Source organism: Neoarius graeffei, chromosome 14 (assembly GCF_027579695.1).
Source record: "Neoarius graeffei isolate fNeoGra1 chromosome 14, fNeoGra1.pri, whole genome shotgun sequence".
Classification (NCBI taxonomy): Eukaryota; Metazoa; Chordata; class Actinopteri; order Siluriformes; family Ariidae; genus Neoarius; species Neoarius graeffei.
Window position 1 is genome coordinate 75,865,119 of NC_083582.1, and position 13,881 is coordinate 75,878,999.

At 45.2% G+C, this 13,881-nt stretch overlaps 1 protein-coding gene across 1 annotated transcript in view; it reads right to left on the minus strand.

Annotated features, from left to right (window-relative positions):
• Positions 1-13,881, minus strand: part of fbxw10 (F-box and WD repeat domain containing 10) — a gene marked incomplete at its 5' end in the record, with an annotated part of 50,347 nt that overhangs the window by 30,452 nt on the left and 6,014 nt on the right. The window contains 1 exon segment of the mRNA XM_060938885.1: positions 10,878-11,078. Coding sequence (XP_060794868.1) covers positions 10,878-11,078 — 201 coding nt within the window.

Here is a 13,881-nt window from a genome sequence, read left to right on the forward strand (position 1 = left end):
TGGACTCGGACTCATGCATTAACTGCACTTGGACTTGTAAATTGGAGACGAGTACTGGGATTTTTTTCTTTATTTTTTGTAACATGCCATAATAATTTGGCATAAGATATTTATATCTACATTATTTTTATCATAATTTCATGCAAGAGAATGCACATTCACCTGTTCATACGTCATGTTCAGGAACAAACTAATGTTAATGGCGCTAAAATGCCTGGAGAGACGCCGCTAGGATTGTCCACTTTGCTTATACAGACTTCTCGTGCAGTGGGAAAAAATGCACTGCTATGTGTTCCATATGTAGAAGAACTATCGAGGAGACGACAGGGACAACCTCGAACTTCAATCGTCATTTGGCGAGACCACACCCAGAGAAGGAAGTGACATGCTGTGTTCATTGCTCTGTTGATAGTGGGGCTTGCTTGCTGAGTGATGAACTCGCTAGTGTTAACCCTCTCTCAAGTTATTTGCCCTGTTGATAGTGGGCGGGGCTTGCTGAGCAATGAACAAGCTTTTTATCTGTAGCCTGTTAACTAAAATGGGGCAGTCGATCAGGAACGTTAGTCCGACACAGTAGCAGAGACACTTTCACATAAAGGCAGCAACAGCCACCATCAAATGGTGCTATTGGAGTCTTGTTCTCGGACTCGACTCAGATCAATAGTGGACTCAACTCGAAATCTTCTTTAATGACTTGGACTTGAACACTGGGGAGTTGAGACTGGACTCAGACTCGAGGTTTAGTGACTCGACTACAACATTGGTGAAAGAATACCATTCCCCAATTGTGTGTTGATCTAGGAAAACCTATCAGTGTCATTGTGACCGAGTTCTCACAAACAGCCCAAAATGATGACCAAAATTGATTCTGAAGCTGATATTTTATTCTTGAACTGTTTTATGATGACTAATCTGGATCATATTAGCACTAGAAATTAGTGTCTTGCCTTAAGAAGTGATCTGAAATCATTCTAAATGATTCAACACTCAACCTTTCCAATATTGTGTGTCCAAGTGTCCATCTTGGTAACACTGCAGTTTTTCACACATTTGCGAGCAGCTGCAGAACAAACCGAGGATCTTGTTGCTAATGGTGGGTCTCCATCACACATATGCCTTTCTGTCTAGCGCATGGTGAGCCTTTAAAGACATTAAATTAACCTGTGAATGGTTAATAAAGCTATGCCAAGGTGAGCACACAGAGCTGAAAGGATCTGACAGTCAGCACAAAGGTCAAGATCTGAGAAACCTGTTCATCCTCAACACTGGAGCAAATAGTATTTGAGAGAATAGAGTGACGCAGAGGTCACTGTGCTCATGTTACAATAAACTCTTATGCACTACACAATATATAACAAAGCCAGTAATAAAAACCCCAGCAGAACTATTGTGTCAGTGTCACTGTAACTACCAATTAACATCTCTGCAGTGGTGGTCCTGTGGTGATCCATTAATTAACCAACAGGGTTGAGGGGGCTAATACATTGTACTTTGCAAGAGGTTGGTTACACTTAGCAATTGGATCCATGCAGAGTGAACTTCATGGGAGGTTTTCATGTTAAAATGGTGAAAGAATGGATCTTAAAGCATACACTACCGTTCAAAAGTTTGGGGTCACTTTGAAATGTCCTTATTTTTGAAAGAAAAGCACTGCTCTTTTCAATGAAGATCACTTTAAACTAATCAGAAATCCACTCTATACATTGCTAATGTGGTAAATGACTATTCTAGCTGCAAATGTCTGGTTTTTGGTGCAATATCTCCATAGGTGTATAGAGGCCCATTTCCAGCAACTCTCACTCCAGTGTTCTAATGGTACAATGTGTTTGCTCATTGCCTCAGAAGGCTAATGGATGATTAGAAAACCCTTGTACAATCATGTTAGCACAGCTGAAAACAGTTTAGCTCTTTAGAGAAGCTATAAAACTGACCTTCCTTTGAGCAGATTGAGTTTCTGGAGCATCACATTTGTGGGGTCGATTAAATGCTCAAAATGGCCATAAAAATGTCTTGACTATATTTTCTATTCATTTTACAACTTATGGTGGGAAATAAAAGTGTGACTATTCATGGAAAACACAAAATTGTCTGGGTGACCCCAAACTTTTGAACGGTAGTGTATACGCAGAGCCATGGCCTCACTTTTGTTTATAAATGCCTTGAGACCTCAAGATTGGCACAGGAATAGTTTTAAGCATGAAGAATAAATCTAATATAGTAATTTTTATGATTAAAGTGATTTATATAGGCAGCAGTCTGAGTAAATGACCTTGACGTCCATAACGTCACAGCAGGAAGTCTATCGGTCTCATCGCCATTTCCGCTACACTAAGGCCCTGTCCACACGGCAACGGATTCAGGTGAATCTGATACAATTGTTTATCGTTTAGGCCTGGCGTCCACACGGCACTGGCGTTTTGGGTGCCCCAAAACACAATCTTTTGAGAACGGGTTCCAGAGTGGAAAGATCTGGCAACGTTGCCGTTGCGAAGTCATCTGGATGAGTAGAACAGATTTGTTTATGATGACGTCACAACCACACGACTGTGAGTGCTTCACGCCGGGTAGAAGTGTAACGAACTCGATGCGAGTTGTCAACAAATCCTATAACTTGGTTCATGAAACGCGCTTACAAAATATTTTCACTGTGAATATTTATTGTGTAATGGTGCAAAGAGAGAGAGAGAGAGAGAGAGAGAGAGAGAATAGCCCTTAGGGCAGAGTCAATCCCGCCAGCAAAAATAGGGAAAAAAAGGAGCGATCTCACCTCTTCAGATGTTGGTTTAAGTCCTGCAATACATTCCTCAAAAAGGGCGTAGAAGAACAAATTAATCCATCAATGTGTAGCATTCAATTTATTCCGGACCATTAAAGACGCCGCCTTCCGCGTAGAATCATACGTCATCCTCGCCACCATATTGGATGGGTCAAAGCAGAGAATAAAGATGCCTCATTCATGTGGTGCGTTTAACTGTACCAACAGGTTTACCGTCCAAACGAGATCACATGGGATTACCTTTCACAGGTGAGACTGGAAAAATACTTTTCATTGTATTTGGTCATTATAATGTAATTTTACGAACAGATTTTTCTGACTTTGTGGCTAATATGAAGTCTTGCGCATAATAGTTTATGCACATGCGTCCTTACTTCTTCTATTGTTCTGGTGTCTCCGAAGGGACCGTCTTACAGCACCCCTAGAGGTGTGGCATGTGTATTGCATCGTTTTCAGCAAGCGTTGCGTTGCCATATGGACCTGATATTTTACTGATCGTTGCCCATTTGGATGCGATATTTTTTTAAATAACATCTCGTTGCCGTTGTCGTGTGGATGTAGCCTAAAACACAGAGCTGACTGCAACTCTGATCCTCCATTTTGAGCTAATATATCGCCATTCCATGTACAGTGGTGCTTGAAAGTTTGTGAACCCTTTAGAATTTTCTATATTTCTGCATAAATATGACCTAAAACATCATCAGATTTTCACACAAGTCCTAAAAGTAGATAAAGAGAACCCAGTTAAACAAATGAGACAAAAATATTATACTTGGTCATTTATTTATTGAGGAAAATGATCCAATATTACATATCTGTGAGTGGCGAAAGTATGTGAACCTTTGCTTTCAGTATCTGGTGTGACCCCCTTGTGCAGCAATAACTGCAACTAAACGTTTCCAGTAACTGTTGATCAGTCCTGTATACCGGCTTGGAGGAATTTTAGCCCATTCCTCCGTACAGAACAGCTTCAACTCTGGGATGTTGGTGGGTTTCCTCACATGAACTGCTCGCTTCAGGTCCTTCCGCAACATTTTGATTGGATTAAGGTCAGGACTTTGACTTGGCCATTCCAAAACATTAACTTTATTCTTCTTTAACCGTTTTTTTGATGAATGGTTTGTGTGCTTAGGGTCATTGTCTTGCTGCATGACCCACCTTCTCTTGAGATTCAGTTCATGGACAGATGTCCTGAAATTTTCCTTTAGAATTTGCTGGTATAATTCAGAATTCATTGTTCCATCAATGATGGCAAGCCATCCTGGCCCAGATGCAGCAAAACAGGCCCAAACCATGATACTCTGACCACCATGTTTCACAGATGGGATAAGGTTCTTATGCTGGAATGCAGTGTTTTCCTTTCTCCAAACATAACGCTTCTCATTTAAACCAAAAAGTTCTATTTTGGTCTCATCTGTCCATAAAACATTTTTCCAATAGCCTTGTGGCTTGTCCACGTGATCTTTAGCAAACTACAGACGAGCAGCAATGTTCTTTTTGGAGAGCAGTGGCTAGCTCCTTGCAACCCTACCATGCACTCCATTGTTGTTCAGTGTTCTCCTGATGGTGGACTCATGAACATTAACATTAGCCAATGTGAGAGAGGCCTTCAGTTGCTTAGAAGTTACCCTGGGGTCCTTTGTGACCTCACTGACTATTACACGCCTTGCTCTTGGAGTGATCTTTGTTGGTCGACCACTCCTGGGGATGGATAAAAATGGTCTTGAATTTCCTCCATTAGTACACAATCTGTCTGACTGTGAATTGGTGGAGTCCAAACTCTTTAGAGATGGTTTTGTAACCTTTTCCAACCTGATGAGCATCAACAAGGCTTTTTCTGAGGCCCTCAGAAAATTCCTTTGTTCATGCCATGATACACTTCCACAAACATGTGTTGTAAAGATCAGACTTTGATAGATCCCTGTTCTTTAAATAAAACAGGGTGCCCACTCACACCTGATTGTCATCCCATTGATTGAAAACACCTGACTCTAATTTCACCTTCAAATTAACTGCTAAATCCTAGAGGTTCACATACTTTTGCCACTCACAGATATGTAATATTGGATCATTTTCCTCAATAAATAAATGACCAAGTATGATATTTTTGTCTCATTTGTTTAACTGGGTTTTCTTTATCTACTTTTAGGACTTGTGTGAAAATCTGATGATGTTTTAGGTCATATTTATGCAGAAATATAGAAAATTCTAAAGGGTTCACAAACTTTCAAGCACCACTGTAGATGTGTTGCTGGCCGGTACAGCAACATGACAGAAGGTGGATTTACATTGCATTCATGGCCCAAGAATGTTCAAACTGCAAAGATTTGGACGCGTTTTGTGAGAAGTTCACGGGCACATTGGGCAGCTACGAAGTGATCTCTCTTCTGCTCTGCACATTTTACTGAAGACTCGTACGAGACCTCTGATCTGAGGAGCGTTGGCTATAAGCCCGTATTGAAAGAGTGTGCAGTATCAACAATTAAAGGAAAAGAAAACTACAAAAAAAAGGAAAGTATTTATTTTATTTATTTATTTATTTATTTTTAAAGGAAAGTGAGTTCAGTTGCACCAGTCCTCCCGGAGTGAGCCAAGGGTTGTTGCTAAAACCCAGGATGGAACGGGACATGACATATCGCTCGGGCAGTGACCTCCCTCCAGTTGTTGCTAAAACCAGTGAGATCCCGTTCCGTCCCAGGTTTTAGTAATTGCCTGAGCCGAGCAGTAATGGCGGAGTACTCAGTATGAAGAAAAGTGAATGAGTGGAGCAGCTGTCTCATTTCTAAACTGGATATTGCTGCCATCTCACCCTTACATGGAAGAAGTGAATGAACAGAGAACTGAACAAACAACTGAAAGTCAGATTGTTTCAAAAACAATCGGGCACAATATCGGCCTTCAAGAAGCGAGAATACAGACGGGTAAGCTCCGACTCTCATTTGGATAAAAAAACCACGTTGTTTCCCTGCATTTAGATTAATACATGTAACTTGTATTGTGTGTTTAAGTTACCGGTATAAGATTATTTAATTCACTAATCAGTGAAGTCAAATCAGTCTTAGTTGAGCAAGTCGGTAATGGTATTTCTTACTTTCACCATAAATTTTTATTTATATGATTTTGGTCGATAGCTGTAAAAGGCCTCGGCCTTAAAACCAGTTATCGCAGTGATGTCACGCGCTCAGGGCTGGCTGGCTCATCAAGGCAGCTCCAATGCCAACTTTGCGGTCGATTTTAACTCTCAAAAATATATATTTTTTATTCCCATTTATGCAGCATGCAAGAGTCAAGGATGGAGATACTATCCACTCAGAAATTTATTTAAAAATAAAGGCTCTGCGTATCTCCTTTAAAGATTCTGAAGCACTGAAATGAGCACAATTACTTATATGAATAAGGAGTAAAACACTTGAAAGAGTGCTGTTATAGGAAAATAATCAATAACTTGGTGGTGTGTGGCAGCCAAACATTCAGCCAAACATTATATCACACAAGCTGCTGTTGTACATTTATATATTAATTTAAAGGTGCCATGTTACTGAGAAACGATTAAACTCCTCAGGCCTGAAGACTTTTCCATGGTGAAAAAATTTAACTAATATATATATATATATATATATATATATATATCTCGTCTCGTCTCGTCTCGTCTTCTTCCGCTTATCCAGGACCGGGTCGCGGAGGCAGCAGTCTAAGCATGGAAGCCCAAACTTCCCTTTCCCCAGACACCTCGGCCAGCTCCTCGGGAAGAACACCGAGGCGTTCCCAGGCCAGCCGAGAGACATAGTCCCTCCAGCGTGTCCTGGGTCTTCCCCGGGGCCTCCTCCCGGGGGGACATGCCTGGAACACCTCCCCAGGGAGGCGTCCAGGAGGCATCCGAAAAAGATGCCCGAGCCACCTCAGCTGGTTCCTCTCGATGTGGAGGAGCAGCGGCTCTACTCCGAGCTCCTCCCGAGTGACTGTGCTTCTCACCCTATCTCTAAGGGAGCGCCCAGCCACCCTGCGAAGGAAACTCATTTCAGCCGCTTGTATCCGCGATCTTGTTCTTTCTGTCATTACCCAAAGCTCATGACCATAGGTGAGAGTCGGAACGTAGATCGACCGGTAAATTGAGAGCTTCGCCTTTTGGCTCAGCTCCTTCTTCACCACGACGGACCGGTAAAGCGACCGCATCACTGCGGAGGCTGCACCGATCCGCCTGTCGATCTCACGCTCCATCCTTCCCTCACTCGTGAACAAGATCCCGAGATACTTAAACTCCTCCACTTGAGGCAGGACTTCTCCACCAACCTGGAGAGGGCAAGCCACCCTTTTCCGGTCGAGAACCATGGCCTCGGACTTGGAGGTGCTGATTCTCATCCCAGCCGCTTCACACTCGACTGCAAACCGCCCCAGTGCATGCTGAAGGTCCTGGTTTGAAGAAGCCAACAGGACAACATCATCCGCAAAAAGCAGAGATGAAATCCTGTGGTTCCCAAACAGGATTCCTTCCGGCCCCTGGCTGCGCCTAGAAATTCTGTCCATAAAAATTATGAACAGAACCGGTGACAAAGGGCAGCCCTGACGGAGTCCAACATGCACTGGGAACAGGTCTGACTTACTGCCGGCAATGCGAACCAGACTCCTGCTCCGTTCGTACAGGGACCGGACAGCCCTTAGCAAAGAGCCCCGAACCCCATACTCCCGAAGCACCCCCCACAGAATACCACGGGGGACACGGTCGAATGCCTTCTCCAGATCCACAAAGCACATGTGGACTGGTTGGGCAAACTCCCATGAACCCTCGAGCACCCTATGAAGGGTATAGAGCTGGTCCAGTGTTCCGCGACCAGGACGAAAACCGCATTGTTCCTCCTGGATCCGAGGTTCGACTATCGGTCGAATTCTCCTCTCCAGTACCCTGGAGTAAACTTTCCCTGGGAGGCTGAGAAGTGTGATTCCCCTATAATTGGAGCACACTCTCCGGTCCCCTTTCTTAAAAAGAGGGACCACCACCCCAGTCTGCCACTCCAGAGGCACTGTCCCCGACCGCCACGCGATGTTGCAGAGGCGTGTCAACCAAGACAGCCCCACAACATCCAGAGACTTGAGATACTCAGGGCGGATCTCATCCACCCCCGGTGCCTTGCCACCGAGGAGCTTGCAAACCACCTCAGTGACTTCGGCTTGGGTAATGGACGAGTCCACCTCTGAGTCATCAGCCTCAGTCTCCTCAGTGGAAGACATGACGGTGGGATTGAGGAGATCCTCAAAGTATTCCTTCCACCGCCCGACAATGTCCCCAGTCGAGGTCAACAGCTCCCCACCCGCACTGTAAACAGTGTTGGCAGAGTACTGCTTCCCCCTCCTGAGGCGCCGGACGGTTTGCCAGAATTTCTTCGAGGCCGACCGATAGTCCTTCTCCATGGCCTCCCCGAACTCCTCCCAGTTCCGAGTTTTTGCCTCCGCAACTGCCCGAGCTGCAGCACGCCTGGCCTGCCGATACCCGTCGGCTGCCTCAGGAGTCCCGGAGGTCAACATGGCCCGATAGGACTCCTTCTTCAGCTTGACGGCATCCCTTACTTCCGGTGTCCACCACCGGGTTCGGGGATTGCCGCCACGACAGGCACCGGAGACCTTGCGGCCACAGCTCCGAACAGCTGCGTCCACAATGGAGGTAGAGAACATGGTCCACTCAGACTCAATGTCCCCCGCCTCCCTCGGAAGCTGGGAAAAGCTCTCCCGGAGGTGGGAGTTAAAGACCTCCCCAACAGAGTGCTCGGCCAGACGTTCCCAGCAGACCCTCACCATACGTTTGGGCCTGCCAGGTCTGTCCAGCTTCCTCCTCCGCCAGCGGATCCAACTCACCACCAGGTGGTGATCAGTTGACAACTCAGCCCCTCTCTTCACCCGAGTGTCCAAGACATAGGGTCGGAGATCAGATGACACGACTACAAAGTCGATCATCGACCTCCGACCTAAGGTGTCCTGGTGCCACATGCACTTATGGACACCCCTATGCTCGAACATGGTGTTCGTTATGGACAAACTGTGACTAGCACAGAAGTCCAATAACAAAACACCACTCGGGTTCAGATCGGGGAGGCCGTTCCTCCCAACCACGCCCCTCCAGGTGTCACTGTCATCGCCCACGTGAGCATTGAAGTCCCCCAGTAGCACAATGGAGTCCCCAGTCTGAGCACCCCTCAGTACCTCTCCCAGGGACTCCAAGAAGGCCGGATACTCTATACTGCTATTTGGCCCGTAGGCACAAACAACAGCAAGAGCCCTCTCCCCAATCCGAAGGCGCAGAGAGGCGACCCTCTCGTTCACTGGGGTAAACTCCAACACATGGCGGCTGAGCTGGGGAGCTATAAGGAAGCCCACACCAGCCCGCCGCCGCTCACCATGGGCGACTCCAGAGAAGTGGAAAGTCCAGCCCCTCTCGAGGAGCTGGGTTCCAGAGCCCAAGCTGTGCGTGGAGGTGAGCCCGACTATCTCTAGCCGGTACCTCTCAACCTCCCGCACAAGCTCAGGCTCCTTCCCCCCCAGCGAAGTGACATTCCATGTCCCAACAGCCAGCCGCTGTGTCCGGGGGTCAGGTCGTCGAGGCCCCTGCCTTCGACTGCCACCCAATCCACACTGCACCAAACCCCTACTGCTACCTCTGTGGGTGGTGAACCCACAGGAGGTCGGGCCCACGTCGCCTCTTCGGGCTGAGCCCGGCCGGGCCCCATGGGCAAAGGCCCGACCACCAAGCGCTCGCATACGAGCCCCAACCCCGGGCCTGGCTCCAGGGTGGGGCCCCGGCTGCGTCCTACCGGGCGACGTCACGGTCCTGGATTTTTTCTCCATAGGGGTTTTTTGGTGAACTGCTCTTGGTCTGGCCTGTCACCTAGGACCTGTCTGCCTTGGGAAACCCTAACAGGGGCATAATGCCCCCGACAACATAGCTCCTAGGATCATTCAAGCACACAAACCCCTCCACCACAATAAGGTGGCAGTTCTAGGAGGGGCAGGATATATATATATATATATATCCTGTATATATATATATATATATATATATACACACTACCGTTCAAAAGTTTGGGGTCACCCAGACAATTTTGTGTTTTCCATGAAAAGTCACACTTTTATTTCCCACCATAAGTTGTAAAATGAATAGAAAATATAGTCAAGACATTTTTCTGGCCATTTTGAGCATTTAATCGACCCCACAAATGTGATGCTCCAGAAACTCAATCTGCTCAAAGGAAGGTCAGTTTTATAGCTTCTCTAAAGAGCTCAACTGTTTTCAGCTGTGCTAACATGATTGTACAAGGGTTTTCTAATCATCCATTAGCCTTCTGAGGCAATGAGCAAACACATTGTACCATTAGAACACTGGAGTGAGAGTTGCTGGAAATGGGCCTCTATACACCTATGGAGATATTGCACCAAAAACCAGACATTTGCAGCTAGAATAGTCATTTACCACATTAGCAATGTATAGAGTGGATTTCTGATTAGTTTAAAGTGATCTTCATTGAAAAGAACAGTGCTTTTCTTTCAAAAATAAGGACATTTCAAAGTGAACCCAAACTTTTGAACGGTAGTGTATTTCCCAGGAAAACACTCACATCTAGATAATAAAATGCAGTAAAAATATTATTTCAGGAATTCTCATTCATTCATTCATTCATTCATTCTCTACTCCACTTATTAATTGTGGGCTATGGGTGAGCTCTAGCCAATCCCAGCTGACATCGAGCGAGGGGCAGGGTCCACCCTGGACAAGTTGCCAATCTACCACAGGGCTAACACAGAAAGAATCAAACAGCCATTCACACTCATGGGCAATTTCAAGTAGCCAGTTGATCTCATCCGCATGTCTTTGGACTGTGGGAGGAAACCACAGCACCTGTAGGAAACCCACACAGGAATGAGGAGAACATGCAAACTACACACAGAAACACCCCAGTCAGCTGTGAGGTTCAAACCCAGAACCTGCTTGCTGTTAGGTGACGGAGTTAACTACTGCACCACTGTGATGCCTTTCATGCAGTTTAAGATCTGCAAACGAGTGCACTCTGACTTTAAAAAAAAAAAATCTGCTACTACTACATGTTTCTTTTCTCACCTAAAATCTTCTTGGCGAGACTGACTGGAAGTGCCCGAATGAAGTCTCGGTGCTGGCTGACTCCTGACATGGATCTGGAAGACCTGGGGACCACCATGAGTGCAGGATCCTCAACATCATCCCAGTATGCATCACCACCGCTCTTCAACCTCTGACCCCTGAGCATGACTTTGTCCTCCTCATTCCAGCTGGAATCCTTGGCTGTGAAAAAAAAAAAAAAAAAAAAACATATGTTGTGAACACTGACATATTTGCAGTATTTGTGGTTACTTCTGAAAATATTCATATCAGGATTGAACATTTGTCCCTAGTAGTTTGTTCACGCTACTTTCTGAAGAGGTCGCAATCATGCATGTCAAAACTGGGCGCAAACCAACTAGCTAACAAACATGGATGTGAAAGACAAATAAGCTCCAGTGTCTCATTAAAGCTCAGGTGATGAAGGAAAAGGAATTGAAACTGTTCCTGGGTGAGTCTGAATATTATTATTTATTTATTTATTTTTCATTCATAAGAAGTGTAAATGGCGGCACGGTGGTGTAGTGGTTAGCGCTGTCGCCTCACAGCAAGAAGGTCCGGGTTCGAGCCCTGTGGCCGGCGAGGGCCTTTCTGTGCGGAGTTTGCAATGTTCTCCCCGTGGGTTTCCTCCGGGTGCTCCGGTTTCCCCCACAGTCCAAAGACATGCAGGTTAGGTTAACTGGTGACTCTAAATTGAGCGTAGGTGTGAATGTGAGTGTGAATGGTTGTCTGTGTCTATGTGTCAGCCCTGTGATGACCTGGCGACTTGTCCAGGGTGTACCCCGCCTTTCACCCGTAGTCAGCTGGGATAGGCTCCAGCTTGCCTGCGACCCTGTAGAACAGGATAAAGCGGCTACAGATAATGAGATGAGATTAGAAGTATAAATGTCTTTGAATTAAAAGGGAGTCATTCAAATGATTTTTCATGTAACAGTCAGTTGTGTTCAATACTAAAATTTTATCATAGACGTAATTGAACAAATCATCATAGGAGAATCATCAAGCTGCATGAGTGAGGGGTTCGGGGAGACCAGGGAGACGTGGGACAAGTTTTTAGCTTTTGTAGATTGTGTGAAATTATTTGCAGGTAGTGTCACATTCATATTGAATGTGACACCTTCACTTTTTCTGTCATTATTTTTTTGTGGGAAGACATGAGACATTGAGAGGAGACGTGAGACATAATGCTGGGAGACTTGGGACAAAAATAAAATACCTAGGCATATATGTTTAATTTTTATTTATGATGAAAACGTTTACCATATGAACACACAATACTGGTACAGTGATAGAAAAAAGTCAGTTTACCCCAAACCTGACTCGACAAAACAGTTCCATTCTCAAGAAGGAATGAAATAAGCTTCATCCTCATGCAGGTACACGTCCATATTTTTAACAAAAATGTTTTTAAAAAATGTATATATGTAAACCACAAGAAAAAACCTGTACCATAATGAACTGTCCCAGCTCTCCCCATCTGGCCATTTAAAAAAAAGTCCTTAAATGTTTTTCCTCAGAATTGTGCTAAACTCACTGGCACTTTATTAGGAACACCCCTACATCCACCTGCTGTTTGATGCAGTTCTGTAACCAGCCGATCCCTCGACAGCAGCACGATGCATCACATCATGCAGGTACAAAATCAAGAGCTTCAGTTCATGTTCAAACATCAGAACGGGAAAAATTGTGATCTCACAGTGTGACTTTCTTTCACTGTGGTATGGGTGTTGGTTTGAGTCAGATGGACTGGTTTGAGTATTTCAGAAGCTGCTGATCTCCTGGGGTTTTCACACACAACAGTCTCTAGAGTTTACACAGAATGGTGCAGAAAACAAAAAACACTGAGTGAGTGAGCGAGCGACAGTTCTGTGGGTGGAAACAAACGCCTTGTTGATAAGAGAGGGTCAGAGGGAAATGGACAGAATGGTTTGAGCTTTTTTGCCAGGAAGGATATAGTAACTGATATAAATCACTCTTTACAACTGTGGTGAGCAGAAAAGCATCTCAGCATGCAACAGCAGAAGACCAGACTCCTGCAGTCAAGAACAAGTTCCTAAAGTAGTCGGTGAGTGTATAGATGGTAACTCTAGGCTACATACTTTAATTCCCAACAAATCCCAATTCATCAGCATACATTATACCACAGAATGGAGATGGAGGCGAAGTAGAAAATACAAAAATATTGAACTGCACAGACCTTCCTGCAGTGTCCAGCTTCATGGCTCCAAAATGTTTTCAGTTGCTCCAACTAAAAACATTCACATCCCAACCATTCCCCCTCTCTTCTGGTGTACCCCAAGGTTCTGTGCTTGGACCTCTTTTATTCATTATCTATCTCCTCCCTCTTGGTAGTATTTTCCATAAATTTAACATCCAGTTCCATTGCTACGCGGATGACATCCAGCTCTACCTGTCCACCAAACCCACCTCCTCTTTCCCACCCACCTCCCTCTCCAATTGCCTACAGGAACTCAGATCCTCGTTCTCCCATAACTTCCTTAAACTTAACAGTGATAAAACTGAGGTCCTTCTCATTGGTACTAAATCCACCCTTTCAAAAATAAACAGTTTCTCCATTTCCTTTGACAACTCCTCAGTTTCCCCCTCCCCCCAGGTTAAGAGTCTGGGTGTCATCCTTGATAGCACTCTATCATTCCAGTCCCACATAAATAATGTCACTCGGTCAGCTTACTTCCATCTACGTAATATCTCACACCTGCATCCATCCCTCACACCCAACAGTACCGCTATCCTGGTTCACACCCTGGTTACATCCCATCTTGACTATTGTAACTCCCGTCTTTTTGGTTTACCTGACAAGTCCATCCATAAACTGCAACTGGTTCAAAACTCTGCCGCCAGAATTATTTCCAGAACCCCCTCCTTCAGTCATTATCACACCTGTCCTGCAGCAACTGAGTGGCTTCCTATCCAATTTCACATCATCTAATATATAGATTTAGGCACTGCCTAAAAGCAGAGCTCC